This window comes from Oryctolagus cuniculus, chromosome 19 (assembly GCF_964237555.1).
Source record: "Oryctolagus cuniculus chromosome 19, mOryCun1.1, whole genome shotgun sequence".
Taxonomy (NCBI): domain Eukaryota; kingdom Metazoa; phylum Chordata; class Mammalia; order Lagomorpha; family Leporidae; genus Oryctolagus; species Oryctolagus cuniculus.
The window spans coordinates 22,469,445-22,490,029 of NC_091450.1; the positions used below are offsets into that span (position 1 = coordinate 22,469,445).

General features: G+C 52.4%; 2 protein-coding genes across 17 annotated transcripts in view; one reads left to right on the top strand and one right to left on the bottom strand.

The window, feature by feature from the left end:
• The first annotated feature begins 1,558 nt into the window (after positions 1 to 1,558).
• Positions 1,559 to 17,785, top strand: LOC138843014 (group 10 secretory phospholipase A2-like). Its single transcript, XM_070064806.1, has 4 exons — positions 1,559 to 1,784; positions 4,145 to 4,304; positions 5,263 to 5,369; positions 17,586 to 17,785. Exons 1-4 carry the CDS (start codon positions 1,718 to 1,720, stop codon positions 17,726 to 17,728), a joined length of 477 nt encoding a protein of 158 aa, XP_069920907.1. The 5' UTR covers positions 1,559 to 1,717; the 3' UTR covers positions 17,729 to 17,785.
• Positions 13,155 to 20,585, bottom strand: part of BFAR (bifunctional apoptosis regulator) — a 31,136-nt gene continuing 23,705 nt past the window's right edge. For 9 of the 16 annotated variants that reach the window (XM_070064802.1, XM_070064801.1, XM_070064796.1 and 6 more), the window contains one exon: positions 19,384 to 20,372. In XM_070064802.1, coding sequence (XP_069920903.1) covers positions 20,180 to 20,372 — 193 coding nt within the window. In that variant the 3' untranslated portion in view covers positions 19,384 to 20,179. Of the gene's footprint in view, positions 19,351 to 19,383; positions 20,373 to 20,585 lie in introns of those variants that run through there. The other 7 variants (XM_051847838.2, XM_002711763.5, XM_008257749.4 and 4 more) reach the window with 2 other exon arrangements.

Below are 20,585 nucleotides of genomic sequence, written 5' to 3' on the forward strand. Positions count from 1 at the left end.
CCAGACTCAGCCATCAGTGACTGTAGGGGAGACTCACCCCAATTCAGGGCACCCACAGCTATCACTGTCCAAGCTCTCAGCCTGTCCCTCCAGCCCAAGATGGGCATCTTGAGGGAGAAAGCATGGCTGGTCCCCTTCTAGCCCAGCACAGGACCTGGCCCTGAGGCTGTGGGTGAGCCCCTGCTGGATTTGCCTGGAGGGGCTCACACCCCAGCAGAGAGACGCTGAGGCCACAGTGTTGCAGCCACGGGGACCAAGGCCTCGGATTTCCACAGAGGCTGAGAGGGGCAAGGAGGAAATGACGGGGACCCTCAGTTCCCCTGCTCTGGGCTCTCCTCTTCTCTGGCCCCAGGGTCTTCCTTGCAAGGAATACCAAAGGGCTGAGGTGCTGAGAAGTCCCCAGACCCAGTGCTGGCAGCGCCATCTTCACCATAGACACCTGGGGACACCATATCACCTTGGCTGCTGCTGTCTTCCCCAGACAATGGCTGAGGAGGGAGGAGCTGGCCCTTAGCGTGTCCTCAAGGGCTACTCAGATTAGTGACGAGGCCACACTAACAGAAGTGGGTAACTGATTGACCTGCTGCTCCAAGAGCTAAAAGGGAACACATATTGTGCACCATAATTGTCATCCCTTGTCAATATTGAGTGCCCACTGTCTACACTGTCCTAAGCTCAGTCCCTTGGTGGAGTTGTTTTATGGGCCTTGGATAGGCAGGAGGGAGTGAGATGCTGGGCTGGCTCAGGCAGCCCCTGCCTCTCTGTGCAGCCTGCAGCCCTGCCTGTCACCAGAACCCATGGGGTGATCTCAGGCTAATCTCCGGCTACCGTTTTAGAGTGGTGGTGGTGATGGTGGTGGTGATGATAGTGGTGGTGGTGATGGTAGTGGTGGTGATAGTGGTGGTGGTGATGCTGGTGGTGGTGATAGTGGTGGTGGTGATGGTGGGGGTGGTGATGGTGGGGGGGGTGGGCAGATTGTGGGGAGTCAGTTTTGAGGGTGTCAGAAGCAGTTTCCTGCATTGAAAATGGTTAAGGTTGGGACCAGTGCAGGTGCAGCAGGATAAGCCGCAGGCATTCCGTATGGATGGTGGTTTGAGTCCCGGCTGCTCCACTTCTGACCCAGCTCTCTGCTTATGGTCTGAGAAAGCAATGGACGATAGCCCAAGTACTTGGGCTCTGACCGTTCATGTGAGACCGGGATGAAGCTCCTGACTCCTGGCTTCTACCTGGCCCAACCTGCGGCTATTGTGGCCATTTGGGGAACGAACCAGTGGATGGAGGTTCTTTTTATTTAGTCTGCTCTCTCTATATAACTCTTTCACATAATGAAATCTTTCTAAAAACATTGTTAGGTAAATTCAGCACTACCCTTTGCCCAAGTCTTTTGCTTGTTTTGGATGCCCAGGTGAGCAGGCAGGGGTTGCAGGTCCCAGCAACAGAGCACCTTTGTGCTCCTTTGCTCCGTGGAGGCATCGCAGAGCCTGACTCTCCTGATGGAAGCACCAGGTCCCGGGTCCCAGAGGCTGAGATCAGTGTGCTGGGCTTGGCCCCAGGTGCCCGCCCCTGCCTGGCTCCGCCCAGCACAGGAAGGTGAGGCTGGGGGCGGGGCTGTTTGGAGGCCTGGGTGGGGGTCGGCCCCGGGCTGGGTGACTACAGCAGCCGGCAGGATAGTTCCACACCTGCCGCCACCGACGGTCCACTACCTCTGTGCCCGCCAATGCTGCTGCTGCTGCTGCTGCTGCTCCCACTGCCGCCGCTGGGACCCGGGCCTGGACGCACAGCGGGTGAGTGGGAAAGCAGGCTCCAGAGACTCCCGCGGCCCTCCCTACTGCCCCCAACCCTCTCTTCTGATGCCCTTCCCTGCATCTTTCCCAGGGATCCAGGATCCCTGTCCCTCAGCCCTCTTTAGAGTCCTGCCTTTCACTTACTCCTCCAAGGGGTCAGAGCCCATCCCAGACCCCACCCACCCACCAGCCCGGAGCCCTCTTCACCCTCTGTGGTGGTCCTGTGCAGTGACCCTGTCACCTATCCCCGGGTCTCAGGTAAGATCACCGGGTGGACACCACAGGGTGGGAGAAGCAGGGGCAGAAGGGACCCGGCTCGGGGGTGGGGTAATCATGCTGTCCCCTCCTCTTCCACCCCTGGAGAGTTCCCTTGGTGATCCTCACAGGGAGCAGCCCCCAGACTCACCTGGGCACTCACGTGCACAGCTGCTGCACAGGTTCACGGACAGAGCCCAGCTGCAGACCAGCCAAGTTCCTCTGATAGCAGCCCAAGCTCACGTGGCACAGGAACACCTGAGACAGCCCCAGGGCACATGCAGGTGCCCAGTGGGCGTCCACACACACACAGTCAGAGACCTGGGGGCATTGGATGCCCACAGCAGCCCTGGCACTCCCCAAGGAGGCTATGCGGGCAGACAGAGCAAACAGACCCCAGCACGACCTGCTCCACCTATGTTGGCACAAAGGGAGTTTTCCTTGGTTCCAAACCCAGGGCTGGGTGCCCGCCCCATGCCCGGGCCCTCCAGAGACAAAGGCTCTGAGATACCAGAAAGTGGTCATGCTAGGTTGAAGAATACCTGGGGACAGCATTGGTGTGTGGAGTTGGGACCAGGACCCTGTGGGAGGGGGGCTGAGAGTCTAGTGTTCAATGGTGGCTGCAGAGGACCTGCCCGCACAGCTGCTGCCTCTGCCAGGGTCCTGCTCCCCAGGACTTCCAGACTAGAACCTCCCCCACCCCCAACATGCAGACAGAAGCACAGGTAGTGAGGGTCACCAGGGTAGGCAAGGCAGATTCCAGGAGGAGGCAGCTGGGAGCTGTCGGAGGGTAGAGGGAGGGCACTTGCAGCAGAAGGCATATGTGACAAGTGTCAGTGCACAGAGGACACTGAAGTGGGGGGTGACCCATGCAGGGCCTTGGGGTACAGTGAGACCCCTGAGCTTTAGCCATACTCCACGGGAGCCATGGAAGGTTGGAGGCAGGGGTGAGGCTGCTGGAAGAGTGAGGACAAGGTGAGGCTCCGAACCCTGAGCTCATTTTCACATTTGCTGCCTATGGATTCATCTCCATCTCTCAACGTGAAGCTGCTCCTGGTTCCTCATGTGAAAAAAACAAACAGGAGTTAAACTTGATCTGGATTTCTCACCAAAGTCTGAGCGAGGGACACACGCTCTAGGTACAGATCGCATGCTCAGCTCCCAGCGCACTGGCTCTCTCTCCAGCAGCCTCCCCACAAACAGGCCACCCTGGGCCCGAGTTTCCGCTGTGCTGCCAATGCCCCTAGGCCTGGCACCCTGGCAGCCTCCCTCCCCTGCTGTTCCAGGGCCAGGAGGAAGGAGCAGCGCTTTGCAAGCCAGAAGCCGGTGTTGCAGGCTGAGCTCAGAATCTTGCTGGCTGTGGAGTGTGGGAGTCACTTTCCCCACAGCTGGCCTCCTCTTCCTCACCTGTCAGATGCATTGATTGGGCCCTGCTGTGTATCTGAGCTGTGTCAGGACACGGGGACGTGGATGGGTACAGCCTAAGGAGCTCCCCGTCTGGGAGGAAGCTGTGTGTGGGCAGTGAAGAGGAGGAGATTCAACCATCTCCAGGCCAGTGTCTGGAGGGGAAGGAGGGTGGGGCCCAGGGCAGGCCCAGGGACTGGGAAGCCCCACAGAGGAGCCCTCCCCAGTGACAAGGATGCTAGCTAGCGTCCTGATGCCCAGTTCCTGCATAGGCGGTGGGATGAACATCTAATACACGGCTTACAGTCGGATTGTGCCAGGTGCAAGGGCTTGGTTGGCAGGGCCTTCCCGGGAGCAGCACCAGTCTGTGCAAAGGCCCAGTGGTAGGACCTCCCACAACCTGTTGTGACCTCTGATTCATTTCTCCTTTCATGGCTGCCTTGAGGATATTGATAACAGAACGTGCCAGGTGCCTGACAGGCCTTACCTCGCTTCGCTCTGTGAGCTGAGGCCGCCTCATCCCCCACCTCACAGGGGAAGAAGCCAAGGCACAGAGAAGATAGTGATGTGTCCACAGCTAGGGAGGCAGGTTCAAACCCAGGCGTGAAGCTGCAATGCCCTTCTCACGTTACTGCCCTCCCTAGGGCCAAGGAGGCCCTGTCCTGTGACCTCTGACCTTTGTTGACCCCCACCCTCCCCAGCCACCCCAGCCTCCAGGAGGTCACATGTGCACCGGCGTGGGATTCTGGACCTGGCAGGGACTGTGAGTTGTGTCGGCACCCGGAGCCCCATGGCCTATGTCGACTATGGCTGCTTCTGTGGCCTGGGCGGCCACGGCCAGCCCCGCGATGCCGTCGACTGGTGAGTGCACGTTTGTGCCCCCAGGCTAGAGGGTCCCCGCTAGTCAAGGCCTTGAGGAAAGACCCAGATGGGGAGCTGGGATTGTCACGCAGAGGTCTTGATTCTCCCCGGGCCTTGGATGCTCCTGCCTCTGGTTGCTTGCCGCCACAATTTGGTGATCTGTTTCCTACTTAGAGACACCTTCCCTGAAGCCTTGCTGGGTCTGCCCCTCCCCTGGCCTCCCAGGTCCCCTCTGCTTACCCCGCACCTCGCTGTGCACGTATCTGGTGACCTGTCTCCCCTACCTTCCAGAGGGCAGGGCAGGAGCTCCACGAGTGAGGCTGGTGGGTGGATGGAGAGAATGCCAGGGGATGAATGAATGGGAGGATGAATGAATGATTGATAGGCATAAGGGCTACTGGGGGAGTTCCTCATGGAATTGTTCAGGGGAAGTTTACTGAGGCCTGATGACATGTCAGGGCCTGGGCAGGGCTGGAGACACCGTGGCTGCAGACATGAGCAGGGTTTTTAATGAGTGCAGTGAAGAGAGGGAGGTGTGTTTTATGGGAGGGCATATCAAGGGCGCGGCCACAGCCAAGTGAGACAGCAGGAGGCCGGGCTGAGATCCTGGGGTGTGGGTTGGTGGTTGGGCTGGTCCAAAAGGATGAAGAGTGGATGGGGTCATCCCAGGCAGAGGGCACAACCTGGGCAATGTCAGGGCGAGTGGGGGCGGGGCCTGGTGCCCTCTGAGAACAGAGAGGAGGCCCCAGAGTGAGAGCTCAGAGACTCAGAGTAAAGCAGGCAGGGACCAGGCTCAGGAATGCTCCAGGGACGGGGTCAGTGCAGGACACGCAGGGACCAGTGGTGTTCTCTCCCAGACGGGGATAATCTTCACTCACCCGTAGTCCCAGCAAGGGAGGGTGGCCACGAGGGCACCCTGCCTGCATCCACTTACAGGTCTGCCCTCTGCTGCCCATAGGTGTTGCCACCGCCACGACTGCTGTTACGCTCGAGCCGAAGAGGCCGGCTGCAGTCCCAAGATGGAGCACTACCCCTGGGAGTGTGTCGGTCAGCAGGTCCTGTGTGGTGAGTCCTCTGCGCTGCCCACACCAGCCGTCCCCCAGCACCCTGGCGCTGCCCAGGGGCGTGTGCCCTTGTTGTGATAACATTCCACAGCTCTCAGCTCTCCACGGGCCACCCTGTGGGTTCATCTCTTGTAAATGATGCAGAGCACTTGGCAAACAAAACAACCCCTTTCTCTGCTGTCTAGACAAAATGAAAAAAGATAGCAATGACACCTGGTGTAAACAACCAAGCCCATCCGCAGAGGCCTGGGTAAACACACCCATGACTACAATCTGGAGAAAAGATAAGGTGGACTTTCCTGCCAGCATAGGAAGATGTGGAGAGAAAAAACTAACTACAGAATGATTTTGCCAGTATAACACCCTTGTACTTAGAAAAGAAAAGAAACTTGAGAAGTAGAAGCCATATGGCTTTCTGTGGCCATGTATAGGCACATAGAAAATTCAGAAAAAGGTATGTAAGGATTCTCTCCAAACTAAGGATGGCTGTGGTTGTGTCTGGGGACAGGATCAGATGGAGGGAGGCAATGGTAGAAGGCAGCTTTGAGTTGTTTTTATGTTCCAGTTGTTACAAAGAGAATGCCTTTGTGAATTAGTTGTGAATTAAAAGTTATAAAGGAAGGTCTGACATTTGGCCTAAGGGTAAAGATGGTGCTCAGGACACCCATCTCCCATATCGGAGTGCCTGGTTTCAATTCTCAGCTCTACTCCCAATTCGAGCTTCCTGTTAATGCAGACCCTAGGAGGCAGTGAGGGATGTCTCAAGTGGTTGGGTCCCTGCCATCCACATGGGAGACCTGGATGGAGTCCCTGTCTCCTGGCTTTCACCTGGCCCAGACTTGGTCATTGCAAGCATTTGAGGTGCAAATCGGCAGATGGGAACTCTCTATACCTGTCTGTCTTTCTCTCCCTGTCTCTGTACTTCTCGCATAAATAAACTAACAACCATCATCATCATCTTAATAAATAATAAAAGAAAGTTGGAGGCGCTAACAGCACCAGGCCCAGGAGAACCCATTGGCTGGAGCTTAGAGGGGGCTGCCACTTATAGGCCTGACCTCTCTCTTCCATCTGCTGCAGTCCCCACCATGCTCCATTGTCTAGCATTGAGGCCAGGTGTCAGTTACCATATGTCATTGCCCTGATGATTTTGCTATGAAAGGGAAATATTTCTGGGAAAGCGGAAGATCAACCAAAGGGCTGAATGTTTCAGGAAGGAGGGGAGCGTGAACCCTTTGCTTGTCAGAATGAAGAGCCGTGCTGTGATTGGAGCGCTTCCTCTGTGTCTCACGTGAACCGTAGCTGTCCTGGTGAACATGGGAGTTGGCAAACCCTGGCCTAGTGGTCGACATCACAGTCATTGATTCGGATTCTGCCTGGGTTTCTTTCTAGTTGTAAGATCTGGTGCAAGTGCTGAGTTCTCTGAGCCCTAGTTTTGTTATCTGTAAACCAGGGCCAGAGATAAGGGCTATCTCCTAAGAAAAGGACGTGACAGTGCAGTGGTGACTCGTGCACAGCAGATGTCGTGGAGAAATGACGAGACACAGCCCCTCCAGGGAGGGTGACACACTGAGAGTGCACCAGCACAGGATTTGGGGCAGTGCATAGACATAGCTCTAACTCTGAGCCACCAAACAAAACAGCCATCTCTTTCAATCCTTTTACTTCATTTTTAAAATAATTTTATTTTGGCCGGCGCCGCGGCTCACTAGGCTAATCCTCCACCTTGCGGCGCCGGCACACCAGGTTCTAGTCCCGGTCGGGGCGCTGGATTCTGTCCCGGTTGCCCCTCTTCCAGGCCAGCTCTCTGCTGTGGCCAGGGAGTGCAGTGGAGGATGGCCCAAGTGCTTGGGCCCTGCACCCCATGGGAGACCAGGAGAAGCACCTGGCTCCTGCCATTGGATCAGCACGGTGTGCTGGCTGCAGCGCGCCAGCCGTGGCGGCCATTGGAGGGTGAACCAACAGCAAAAGGAAGACCTTTCTCTCTGTCTCTCTCACTGTCCACTCTGCCTGTCAAAAAAAAAAAATAATAATTTTATTTTGTTTATTTGACAGAGTTAGACAGTGAGAGAGACAGGCAGAGAAAGGTCTTCCTTCTATTGGTTCACCCCCCAAATGGCTGCTACGGCCAGTGCGCTGAGCCGATCCGAAGCCACAAGCCAGGTGCCTCCTCCTGGTCTCCCATGCGGGTGCAGGGCCCAAGGACTTAGGCCATCCTCCACTGCCTTCCCAGGCCACAGCAGAGAGCTGGACTGGAAGAGGAGCAACCGGGACAGAATCCGGCGCCCCGACCGGGACTAGAACCTGGGGTGCCAGCGCCACAATCTGAGGATAAGCCAAATGAGCCACGGTGCCGGCTATACCTACTTTTAATTCTGGCTTTTAAAAAAAGTCTCTCTCTCCCTCTCCGTCTCACCACAAGCAACTTGTATTTAATGAGGATAACTGTTCCATACTCCATTCTAACATCCAGGATCCATTTTACATAACCAGTCATTTCTAAAGTTAAAAGAACAACAAAAACTTAAAAATGTTAAGTGTTGCTCAGAGCAACTTTACTGTTTTTGTTTTGTTTTCTTTTTTAACACACTGATTGGGAAAGGAATGGGGGCTTTATTTTTGAGATCTTCTGATGGTTGATAATTTTCCATGTTTTGTTCCTACCAAAAAAGTAAAAAAATTGAATCAATTAAAAAAAAAAAAAAAAACTCAGAAGCAAGTAACAATGCAGGCAGAATGCAGGGAAGGCAGAGTTTGGGCCCTGACACTTGAAGTTATCTGAGGATAGAAATGACCCAGATGAATGGTTCCATCCCTTTTTTTCATTTGGAAGTAAATGTAATATCGGCCATTTAAGTGTACAATCCAGTTGGTCAATTCTCAATGTTATCCAGTCAGCATCAAAAGGTTTTCCTCACCTTTTCTCAAAAAAACAAAACAAAAAACCGCCCACCTGTGCACAGGCATTATGGGAGAGAAGGTTAAGCCGCTGCTTGTGACACCTGCATCCCATATCGGAGTACCTCCACTTCCCATCTAGCTTCCTGCTGTTGCACTTGGGAGACAGCAAGGGATGGGCTCAAGTACTTGAGTCCCTACCACCCAGGAGGGAAGCAGGAACACAGTTCCTGACTCCTGGCTTCATCCTGGCCCAGCCCGGCTGTTGCAGCTGTGTGGGAAATCTCTGTCTCTCTCTTTCTCTCTTACCCTGCCTTTCAAATAAGTAAATAAACCTTTAAAAAAAAAGAAGAAGAAAGAAAAGAAACAAGAAACCATCCCCATTGAGCAAACAGTCCCCATTCCTCTGTCCCACCCCCACCAGCACCTGGCAACCTTGCCCTTGGCTTTCCATCTGCAGGGATTTACCTGGTCTGGATATTCACAGAAAATCAGGGACAATAGGAGTCTTTTGAGTCTGGCTTCCTTTTTTTTTTTTTTTTTTTTTTTTTGTTTTGGACAGGCAGAGTAGACAGAGAGAGAGACAGAGAAAAAAGTCTTCCTTTTCCGTTGGCTCACCCCCCAATGGCTGCTGCGGCCGGCGCACCATGCTGATCCGAAGCCAGGTGCTTCTCCTGGTTTCCCATGTAGGTGCAGGGCCCAAGGACTTAGGCCATCCTCCACTGCCTTCCCAGGCCACAGCAGAGAGCTGGACTGGAAGAGGAGCAACCGGGACAGAATCCGGTGCCCCAACCGGGACTAGAACCCAGGGTGCCAGTGCCGCAGGCGGAGGATTAGCCTAGTGAGCCGCAGAGCAGGCCGAGTCTGGCTTCTTTCACTTAGCATCTTGTTTCTGCAGTTCATTCATCTTCAGGCCTTGGCACTTTGGCCCTCTGATGGGCAAATCATCTTCCACCGTGATGAATGTGCTGTTTCGTTTATCCCATCATTCAGTTATGGGCATTTGCGTTGTTTCCAACTCCTGGCTGTTGTGAACAGCACAGCTGCATACACTCATGAGCAAGTGTTTGTGTGAGTCCCTGTTTGCAGTTCTGTGGAATGTGTGCCCAGGAGGAGAATGGCTGAGTCACAGGGCGTCTGCGTTGCTTTCTGAAGAACCTCCGGCTGGTTCACCACGCTGCACAGTGCCTCCAGCACGCGTGAGGGATCCAGGGTCTCAGCAGTCTTGTGAGCGCTGCTGTGTTGCAGTTTGGATTTTTCTTGGTGGGTGTGAAGCAGGATCTCGTCGTGTCGTTTGACTTGCTTTTCCCTAATCACTGATGATGTTGAGCATGTTTTCATGTGCCTCTGAGCCACTCTTGTATCTTTGGAGAAATTTCTATTCATATCCTTTGTCCATCTTTGAAAGTGTTTATTTGGGAGGCAGAGAAATAGGGAGAGAGAGAAACAAATTCCCCTCCACTAGTTCACTGGCCAAATGCCTGCAATGGCTGGGGCTGAGCTGGGGCCAGAGCTGAGAGCCAGGAACTTCATCCAGGTCTCCTACAAGGTAGCAGAACCCAGTAGCTGGAGCCGTCATGCGGCCTCCCAGGGTCTGCATTAGCAGGGAGCTGGAATCAGAGGCCAGAGCCAGAAATCAAACCCAGGTCCTCCAGGGTGGGACGCGGGCATCTTAGCTATCAGGCCACGTGCCTGCTGCCCCTTTGTCCCTTTATAATTGCATTTCTGTCTTTTTGTTGTTGAGTTGTCAGAGTTGTTTCTGCATTTTGGATATTGGAACTTTGATCTGTGATCTGCAAATGTCTTCTTGACTTCTGTAGGCTGTCTTAATTTTATTGCTAATGAACTTGGTACACGAATATTTTTAGATGTGATGAAGACCAACTTACCTGTTTTGCCTTTAGTGGCTCGAGTTTTTGTTGTCCTAAGAATCTGTTGCCAAATCCAAGGTCATCAAAGTTTTCCCCTTTGTTTTCTTCTAATGGTTTTATAGTTTTAACTTACATTTAGGCAATTGATCCATTTTGTACTAATTTTAATTTGTAGAGTGAGATAAGGGGTCCTGTTTCATTTATTTTTATTGAAAGGCAGAGAAAGAGAGAGAGAAAAGAGAGAGAGAAGGAGAGATCTTTTATCTTCTGGTTCAGCTAAAAATGCCTGCAATAGCCAGGGCCGGGCCAGGCCAAAGCCAGGAGCCCAGATCCCAGTCCACGTTTCCCACAAGGCTGGCAGAGACCTGAGTACCTGAGCCATCACCTGCTGCCTCCCAGGGGGTGTGTCAGTGAGAAGCTGGAATTGGAAGCAGAGCCAAGACACAGACCCAGGCCCTTTGATCCGGGTGGGCATAGCAAGCAGCATCTTCACCCTGGGTCCCAGATGTCTGCCCCCGGGAGGACGCGGATCCTGGGTCATGTTCCCTCACTGCGCATTAGGATTTGGCATAAGAGCAAAGCCGAGTTAACGTGGAGACATAATCTCTATCTTGAGGCCTGAGAATCTCTTGATGTCATGTTTCAAACATGTCATTTATAGTTGGGGAAACTGAGGCCCATAGGAGAGGAAGTAGCTCGTCCTTAAACTGCCGCCTTCTAGTGTGGACAGAGAGGAGGAGGTGAAGTGAGGCCTGATTGGGATAGCTGCTGAAGATCTTTGTTTTCCCTTCAACCGGCCTGTTCTGCTCGCTCTTACTCACGTGCGAATGTTTGTGGAGCATTTACTGCCGTGTGTGCTGGTGGGGTCCATGCCTGTTTACAGGGCCATCCTTCCCGAACCCAACAGAAAGAACCAAGGTATCTGTTATGCATTTTTTCACTAAAAATATCCTCTTACTCTGTTTGGGGATATTCTGAACTTGGTTGTTTGTTTACAGGTTTTGCCCATTTTCCATTTATGGACCTGACAAATACATTACATTTTTTGAGGCTATAATAATATTTACTGTCAGGCCTTAATTGTAAGCTTAACCCGTGGTGGCTATTTTTTCTTTCACATTGTGATTCTTTGGATTTTTAAAAATGTTTATTCATTTATTTTCATGTATTTGAAAGAGCAGCAGAGAGAGAAAAAGAGAGAAAGATTGCGTTTCCATCTGCTGGTTCACTTCCCAGATGTCTGCAACAGCCAGGGTAGGCCAAAGCCAGGAGATCCAGTTAGCATCTGGGTCTCCCACGTGGGAGGCAGGGCCCAAACTCTTGAACCACTGCCTCCTTGGATGCAGTAACAGGGAGTTGGATTGAAAATGGGCAGCTGACACGGCTCACTAGGCTAATGCTCCACCTGCGGCGCCAGCACCCTGGGTTCTAGTCCCGGTTGGGGCGCTGCATTCTGTCCCGGTCGCTCCTCTTCCTGTCAGCTCTGTGCTGTGGCCCGGGAGTGCAGTGGATGATGGCCCAAGTGCTTGGGCCCTGCACCTGTATGGGAGACCAGGAGAAGCACCTGGCTTCTGGCTTAGCATCAGCGCAGTACGCTGGGCACAACGCACCGGCCGCAGCGGCCATTGGGGGATGAACAAACGGAAAAGGAAGACCTTTCTCTCTGTATCTCTCTCTCTCTCACTGTCCACTCTTCCTGTCAAAAAAAAAAAAAAGGGCAGCTGAGACTCCAGCCAGCCCCCTGATATGGGATGTGGACATTTGGGGTAGCAGCTTAACCTGCTGTGCCACAACCGCCCACCCACTGTGTTTATTCTTCTTGAACAATGTGATTCTGTTGGGTTCCTGAGGCCATGGAACCATGTAGGCAAGTCTTACTTTTTTTTTTCTTAAATATTTATTTATTTTTTGAAAGGCAGAGTTATACAGAGAGAGGAGAGGCAGAGAGAGAGAGGGAGAGAGGTCTTCCATCTGCTAGTTCTTTTCCCAATTGGCCACAATGGCCAGAGCTGCACCTATCTGAAGCCAGGAGCCAGGAGCTTTCTCCATGTCACCTACACAGGTACGGGGATCCAAAGACTTGGGCCATCTTCTACTGATTTCCCAGGCCTTAGCAGAGAGCTGGATTGGAAATGGAGGAGCTGGGACTCAAACCAGGGCCTATATGGATGCCAGCACTGCAGGCAGAGACTACCCGCTACACCACAGCACCAGCCCTACACACACTTCTGTTGAGATTACACCGCTTTTATTTTCTTTGTTTTTTTTTATTTTTCCACTTACCACCGTGTCTTGGACATCTTAGAATGTGTACGTGACCCCCGTTCTTTTAATGCTTGTTAGTTAAGAATCCGTTGGCAGGTGTTTTCAGCCTTGACACCATTGGCTTCTTGGGCCAGATGATTCTTGGTTGTGGGACGACCTCCTGGACTTTGCTAGCCTCTACCAACCTGATGCCCGTGGCACCTCCTCACCCTGTTGTGACAAGCAGAAATGTCTGCAGACCTTGGCGAGTGCCCCCTTGGTTGAGTCCGTTGGGTCCATGACATGAATGTGCTTTACTCTGTCCACTTCCTGCTCAGCTGCTACACATGGCTGCAAAGACCAGGGGTGCTCGCAGATTTGTGTGCGTTTCTGTGAGGGTTTTTGTATCCTAGAGTCCTAAATAGTTGAGGCAAATGGTTTACTTGAGGCTTTGCTAGAATTGACATGGCAGAAGGGCTGGGGGTGGGGTGGACAGCTAAAGGGGGGAATAGAGAACTATGTGAAGGGGCATTTGTATGTATAATTTAATTAATGTATAATTTACATTTTAAAAGTGTAAATTATACCACTTCTCGGCCTTTTGGCTAAGATAAAGTGTAGTAAAAGTGTAGATTATGCTTATTTGTAGGGGGTAGGGAAGGAGAGAATGGGGGGGTACTTAATAAAGATTAGGAGGAAAGAAGGCAACCAAAAGTCTCACAAGTCACTTCCTTTAGGAGCTGCCACTGTGTTTAGCTCACACTGTACATTAATTGTTTGTTCAAAGAGTATTTATTTAGTTATTTTATTTGAAAGGCAGAAAGAAAGCTCCCATCTGTGGTTTCCCACATGACTGCACCAGTCAGGCTGGGCCAGGCTGGAGCTGGGCGCCAGAACTCTGTCTAGGTCTCCAGGTGGGTGGCAAGAACCAGGTACTTGAGCCATCACCTGCTGCCTCCCAGAGTGTGCGTCTGCAGGTAGCTGCAGTCGGAAGTGGAGCCCAGACTGGAACCTGCGCACTCCAATGTGGGATGTCGGCGATCCCAAGTGGCATCCTAACCACTGTGCCGAACACCTACCCCTGTACGTTACATTCTTGGGGTGGTTACTCTGCAAGTTTTGTTAATAAGATCGATTCTTCCACGATGAATGTATCATCTGGTCGCAAAGCTTGCAATTACAAAATATACAGGTGCAAGAGCCAGAATCCCACAGACGCCGCACACAGACACCCCTTTGCTAAGCTTCTGGTGTTTTTCTACCTTCTGTTTGACATGCATAATTTTAAAGAACATAGCAACATGTTTGGTACCTCTTATTTTTCTCTTCAGTGTAAACTATGATAGTCTGTTAGAGGGGTTAGACCTCTTACATTCCCTAACCTCTCTCTCTCTTTTTAAAGATTTATTTATTTGAAAGGCAGAGTTACAGAGAGGCACAGAGAGAGAGGGAGGAGGTTGGTCATCCATCTGCTGCTTCACTCCTCAGATGGGGGCAACAGCTAGGCGTCAGGAGCTCCTGGAGCCCAGGGACTTGGGCCATCTTCCACTGCTTTCCCAGGCCATAGCAGAGAGCTGGATTGGAAGTGCAGCAGCCGGGACTTGAACTGGCACTCATAGGATGGCGACACTACAGGTGGCAGCCCCCATAACCTCTCCTTATTTAAACAGCACACCCCAACTTGGGGGTTCACGGACTTCAAGTATGTAACTAGACTGATATGACACTTTTTTATCTTCATGGGTTTTTGCTATTGATGTTTGTGCTTAGGTTTCTTTTTTAATTGATTCCTTATATTTGTTCAATATTTTGATTTTCTATTTATGACATTGATGGAATTGTATGTGAATGAATGTTAGTATAACTAAATTATTTAATAACTGACATTATTTTAAAAGGAGGGTATTTGAATTTTTAAAGTTATCTGAGAGGCAGAGAGGTAAGCAGACAGTGAGTGCCCCTCTACTGGTTCACTCCCCGGCTGCCCCCAGTGGCTGGGACTGGGCCAGGCTGAAATCAAGAGCAGGAAGGAACTGAATCCAGGTCTGTCACGTAGGTGTCAGGAACCCAATTACCTGAGCCATCACCACTGCCTTAAGGGAGGTTATTTAAACCAGGACTCGTGGGTCAGTGTCGTGGCACAGCAGGTAAGCCACCGCGTATGGCACTGCAACCACATGGATGCCAGTTTGAGTCTGGCAGTTCCACTCCCAATGCAACTCTGCTGACGCAGCTGGGAAAGAAGTGCAAGATGGCACTTCTGTACCCCTGTGGGAGATCAGAAGCTCCTGGCTTTTGTTTGGCCCAGCCCTGGCTGTTGTAGCCATCTGGGGAGTGAGCCAGCAGATGGAAGGTCTCTGTCTCTATCTCTCTGTCACTCTCCCTTTCAAATAAATGAAATAAATCCTAAAAAAAAAAAAAAAAAAAAAAAAAAAAAGAAAAAGAAAAGAAAATAGAACTCTTGAAACTGTAAGCTCTTGGGGACTGCCTAGAGTGCTGGCATCCCATATAGTCCTGGCTGCTCCACTTGCTATCCAGCTCCCTGCTAATGTGCCTGGGAAAGCAGTGGAAGATGCCCCAAGGGCTTGGGAGCCTGCACCCATGAAGGAGACCAAGAAGTTCCTGGCTCCTGGCTTTGGCCTGGCCCAGCCCTGGACATTGTGGCCATTTGGGAAGTAAATCAGCAGATGAAGATCGATCCCTCTCTGTTTTTCAAGTATAAATTTTTATTAAAAGATATATATTTAAAAAATAAAACTGCCAGATCCTGAGCCAAAGTGGGAAGCCGTGTGTAACCACACACCTAAGTTCCTTTCATCAGTCCTTGCGCGGGCCTGGACAGGTGGTCCTCCGAGGGTCTCAGGCCCTCTGCCTCCCTGCACTGAGCCTCACCTGTCCCAGCAAGCGCTCTGGCCATGTTCCCTAGAAAAAAGCCAGGGATCTGTCTTACTTCAGGCCTCCTCTCCCTAGAACTGGTGAGCTGTCTCACTCCAGGCCTCCTCTCCCTCGGGTCTCCAAGAACCTGTGCGAAGATCGGCTGGCAGTTGAAGGAAGGAGTTTCCACTTCCTTCATGCCAACTCTGTGCCCTGCATTTTACTGATCTGGCCCTTTGATTCTCCCAGCAGCCCTTAGGTAGGTACTATTGTTATCCCCATAGTGGTCTTGAGGAAACTGAGTCCAGGACGGATGAAGTGATGTCCTTTTTTAAAATTTTTTTAAAGATGTATTTATTTATGTGAAAGGGAGAGAGAGAGAGAGAGAGAGACAGATCTTCTATCCATTGCTTCACTCCGCAAATGGCCATAAGTCAGTCAAGACTTGTCTAGGCCGAAGCCAAGAGCCCAGAAGTCCATCCGGGTCTCCCACATAGGTGGCTGGGGCCCAAGCACTTGGACCATCTTCTGCCGGTTTTCCAAATGCATCAGCAGGGAGCTAGACTGGAGGCAGAGTAGCCGATACCCAAACTGCACGGGTATGGGATGGCGGCATCACAAGTGGCAGCCGCACCTGCTGTGTTTCCAAAGGCACGAAGCTGGCTGACTGCAGAGCTCCTGCTTCCTCACTGTGCCTCTTGAAGGGACTTGGAAGGATTTAATGGTGGGGATTTTTTTTTAATGTGAAGAACTAAATGCCCACACCAGAGGGCAGTGGTGACATGGTTAAGGGATGCATCCATAGCTGTTTAAGGCATTATATATCTTCTAGATGAGATTTCTATGTGACTTGAAGACTGCAAAATCGTTCCAAGCCCAATTAGGGAGCCTCCCCACCACGCCCCCCAAAAAGACCTTGTTTAATGAGTACAAATTTCTTTTTTCTTTTTTCCTTTTTTTTTTTTTTGTTTTTGACAGGCAGAGTGGACAATGAGAGAGAGAGACAGAGAGAAAGGTCTTCCCTCCAATGGCCACCGCAGCCGGCGCGCTGATCCGATGGCAGGAGCCAGGTGCTTATCCTGGTCTCCCATAGGGTGCAGGGCCCAAGCACTTGGGCCATCCTCCACTGCACTCCCAGGCCACAGCAGAGAGCTGGCCTGGAAGAGGGGCAACCGGGACAGAATCCGGCGCCCCAACTGGGACTAGAACCCGGTGTGCTGGCGCCGCAAGGCGGAGGATTAGCCTGTTGAGCTGTGGCGCCGGCCAAGTACAAATTTCTTAAGTACAACTTTAGGAATATAGTGATTCTTCCCACCATACCCGCCCTCCCACCCTACCGCCTCCTTCCTCTCCCATTCCCATTCCAATTCTCCATTAAGGAAAAAAAAAAAAAAAACAACCTGTTCCTCCAAAGTCAAGACAGGGACTGTTCAAGTCCTTGTTTCTCCAAGTGTCAATTTCACTTCTGCAGATTTCCTTTTAGGTGCTCTGTTAGTTATCACAGATCAGGGAGAACATACTGTATTTGTCCCTTTGAGACTGGCTTATTTCACTCAGTATGATGTTTTCCAGATTCCTCCATTTTGTTGTAAATGACTGCAGGATGGGAAGTTCTGTAGTAATCTGTTAGGTCCATTTGGTCTATAGTGTCGATTAACTGCTGTTTCCTTGCTGATTTTCTGTTGATCTGTCCATTGCTGAAAGCGGGGAATTGAAATCCCCCATTACTATGGTCTTTGAGTCTGTGTCTCCAATCAGGGAGTCTTTAGGAGTGGAATTCCCAAGTGAGGAGACTTCCCTTGGATGGAGGGATGAGATGCAGCACATGACTGTCACCTAAAGGAAGCTCTTTTTCTTGAAGGAGCATCTGCAAGAGACTTGGAGAAAAGAGGCAGAAACACGCAGGCGAGAGCCAAATGCACCAAGTACTCCCGGCCAGTGCCACGCCCCGTGTCGGGCGCTTTTCCTACACTTCTCAGCCAGGCTGTCCAATAACGGCGCTAGGACGTAGCAGAGCAGGCGTCCCAAACCTGGTCAGCAAGGCTTGCTGGCACCTGCTGTGTTACCACGTGAGTCCCCAGATGGACCAGTGTTAACACTGATGTGGAGAAGCCACAGGGGGCTCGGATGTTGGCCTGCCATGTGGAACAACAGCTTTGCTGTGAAGTGGGCCTGACACCACCTGCCTGCCGAGGGCCACGAGCGGGAACGGTCCAGTGCCCCACGTGCCATTCCTACCCCTTCCTGTCTCCAGCTTTGTTGGCTTCCCTGGGTGTTTCCCTGCAAGTGTGCAGGTCCCTGCTCTGACCTCAGTTTCCCTCTTCTTCCAGGGCCCACAGAGGACAAATGCCAGGAACTCATGTGCAAGTGTGACCAGGAGATTGCCCACTGCTTTGCCCAAAATGAGTACAACTTAAAGTACCTCTTCTACCCCCAGTTCTTGTGTGAGCAGGACTCGCCCAAGTGTGACTAGCCGGGCTTGAAGTGTTCGCTTGCACAAGGAAATAAAGGTCCTTTTCACCAGGAACAACAGCACTCAGTTCTTTACTGGAGGCGACTGGGGCCAAGAGATAAAGCGGCAGCCCTGCTGTCTGCTCTCTCCATCCTGGAGCCCCGCCGGAGCCTGCATTCATCGGGGGAAGGTCAAACGTCCTGTGCCTGTTTCACAAAACCACTGTGCTGAGGTTGGTACCGTTGTTGACACCTTTATGAAAGGGTGGTTTTTGTCCGCTACGGATGACCAGTGGTCAAATAGGAATGAACACCTCCTATGTGCTTGGCTGTGTTCTAGGTTCTGGGACACAGCCATAAAGAAGACGGCCACACCTTGCCCACCTGTGTGATGTTCAATCTAGGCACTGTTAGCGTCAGAAAGGGCATTCCCCGCCCGGCCCCGCCCCGCCTTTAATGGCTAAAATGAACTTCCTGATCACAAGAGTGGCACAGGCTCATTGCTGTTATGACCAAGGAAAATACAGAGAAACAGGAAGCAGGGGGAGAAAGCATTCCGATTCCCACAGTCTGGGATAATCACCGTTAGCACCTGAGTTTTCCAGAGTTTAAAGGTAGTGGACACTATACCGTATGATTTTCCTACTCTTTTCTTCATGTCCTTAAAAACGATCATTGGAAAAGTCATTTCAAAAGGTCGTATTGGCTACAGTTTCTACACTGCTAACGTGTAGGAACTGGTGGCACTTCCCGTGTTTGTCAGTGGCTGCGGTGGGGACACCTCAGTCAGCCTTGGCTGCCTCTGGACTCCTCCCCTTTTATTACGTCTTAGCCCAGATTTCCAGAAGTGCCATTTTTGGATCAGGTCTGTCTGTGAGGGAGGGGAGAGGCACCGTTGATCTGAGTGTGCCCACCCCTTCCTGCTGGTGATAAGGGGCGAGGACCCAGCCTGTGTGCTCCACACCCGCTCTCCCAGACCTGCCTCCCGACAGCAGAGCTGGGTGTTACTCATTCTGGAAGCAGGATGTGGGAGCAGGTGGGGAGAGTGTGCCGGCCGTGCGCTGGGGGAGGGAGGTGCTGCCTTGAGTGTGGCAGCCTGCAGACTGGCCCAGGCCCAGCTCCGCCAGTGGGGTCAGCGCAAGCTCAGCAGCCCTTGCTGGCAGCCCCAGCTCTGCATCTGGAAGTACTGGCGTCCCCCAGGGCAGGGGAGCAGGGGTGTAAAACACTGCCTGTCCCCGGGCCCGCAAGGGTTCCCCAGCTCAAGTCGGGCACCCTGGGGCCCGAGGAGCAAACGCGGGAGGGAGGGAAACGTTCTCCCTCCTTTCACTCGGGGAACCTCCGGCCGGCTCCCGCTTGCAGTGCCACAGCAGGTCAGGAGAAACGTCTGGCTAGTCGGTCCTGTGCGCAAGGCGGGTTTTTTCCCATGTTTTCTGTAAAATTACTTTGTTTACAGGTTTTACCTGTATAAAAATCTTTTCTTATTTTTATTTCAAGTAATTTCCTCAAACTTCCAGATGCAGAGTTTGAGTAGAGCCTCACTCACAGACACACGGGGTGAAAGAACAGAGTCACAGGGGAAACCGGACACAAGCTCATCTTCGCAGCCAGTCTTCAGAGAGCTCACATTTCACACTTGTTTTCACGCTGGAAGGAAATGAAAGGCCATCAGTCAGCTCGTTTCATATTTACAATCACAGCACTTGGTATAATTGTATTTGCTGCTTTATACACCGGGACAGGACAATAAAGATTACATATTATACAGTGCAAGGTCAATTTACAAAATGCTTCCTTGAACAAAGCACTACCGTGGAAATTAATTTTACAGATTGAGTTCCTCAAAACAAACCCTAAGCAATGATTTTAGGCCACACAAGTGCAGCTGGGGATGCTGGGAGCGGCCCTCCACGCACCGCCCGCCATCCCACCCGAACTCCAGGGACTGCACAGAGAACAGCGAGCATTGTCTGCCATCCCAGTCTCAAACCTGATCCTCTTGGAGGTTTGATTCTGAAGCCTGGCACCTCTTCTGTAAGCGGAATTGTTGATTGAATTTTAGATTTCCCCCTGCATTTTCTATGGGCAACGGTCTGCCTGTGACAGCTTATTCCTGCTTTCTGAACCTCAACTTCCGGGACAGGCTTGGCCCCATCAGGCCTGGTCTTGGGTGCTGGGAGCCTCTGTCGGTCCCCGAGGCCAGGGCAAGGGGGACTGTGAAGGCCGTGTCCTCTGAGCACCCCGAGTCCTGGCAGCCATCACGGCCTGAGCCTCCCAGGTCCCAGTGAGGAAAGCGGCTGGCGGCCCTCCGGGCGTGTGCGGGGTGGCCGTCTCCGGGAGGGGGCCTGGCCGCCGCCCGACACACAGCAGCACCTTGTCTTGTGGGGGCCGAAGCAGGAGGCCTCTCCTTTCAGCCCTGCTGCGCCCCGGCACGTGGGGTGGGGAGACCGGCGTCTTGCGGGCCTGGGCAGGCCACTCACAGCACCTGGGTGTCCAGCCGGCGGACCTCCTTGACCACGAGGTCAATGTTGATGATGGGGTTGAAGTACAGCGCCCAGTAGAACAGGCAGTTGCAGACAAACTGTGGGATGAGGGGCCAGAACATGGCCACGAAAAGGCCCTGCGTTGACACCTTCCAAAAATGGCTCCACATCCTCCGAGGCACTGTCCTACAAAAGGGAGACGGCAGTTGAGGCCATGTCAGGGCCGTGTGCTCGGGCCCTGCGCCTCGCCTCGGCGCCTCCCGCTGGCCACCTTCAGTTCCCAACCCAACCCAATGTGAACCCACTACACAGGCCGCCGCGGCCTGGTTGGTCCCCAGACAGCCCAGCCCCACCCTCGTCACCGCTCTGTCACGTTCACCCAGCTGACACACATGGGTG

Bases quoted from the DNA above. Each gene is read 5' to 3' on its own strand.
- LOC138843014 (XM_070064806.1), top strand. From the start codon at position 1,718: ATGCTGCTGCTGCTGCTGCTGCTGCTCCCACTGCCGCCGCTGGGACCC. The intron at 4,305-5,262 runs GTGAGTGCACGT...TGCTGCCCATAG, and splicing joins CCCCGCGATGCCGTCGACTG to GTGTTGCCACCGCCACGACT. The intron at 5,370-17,585 runs GTGAGTCCTCTG...CTCTTCTTCCAG, and splicing joins CGGTCAGCAGGTCCTGTGTG to GGCCCACAGAGGACAAATGC.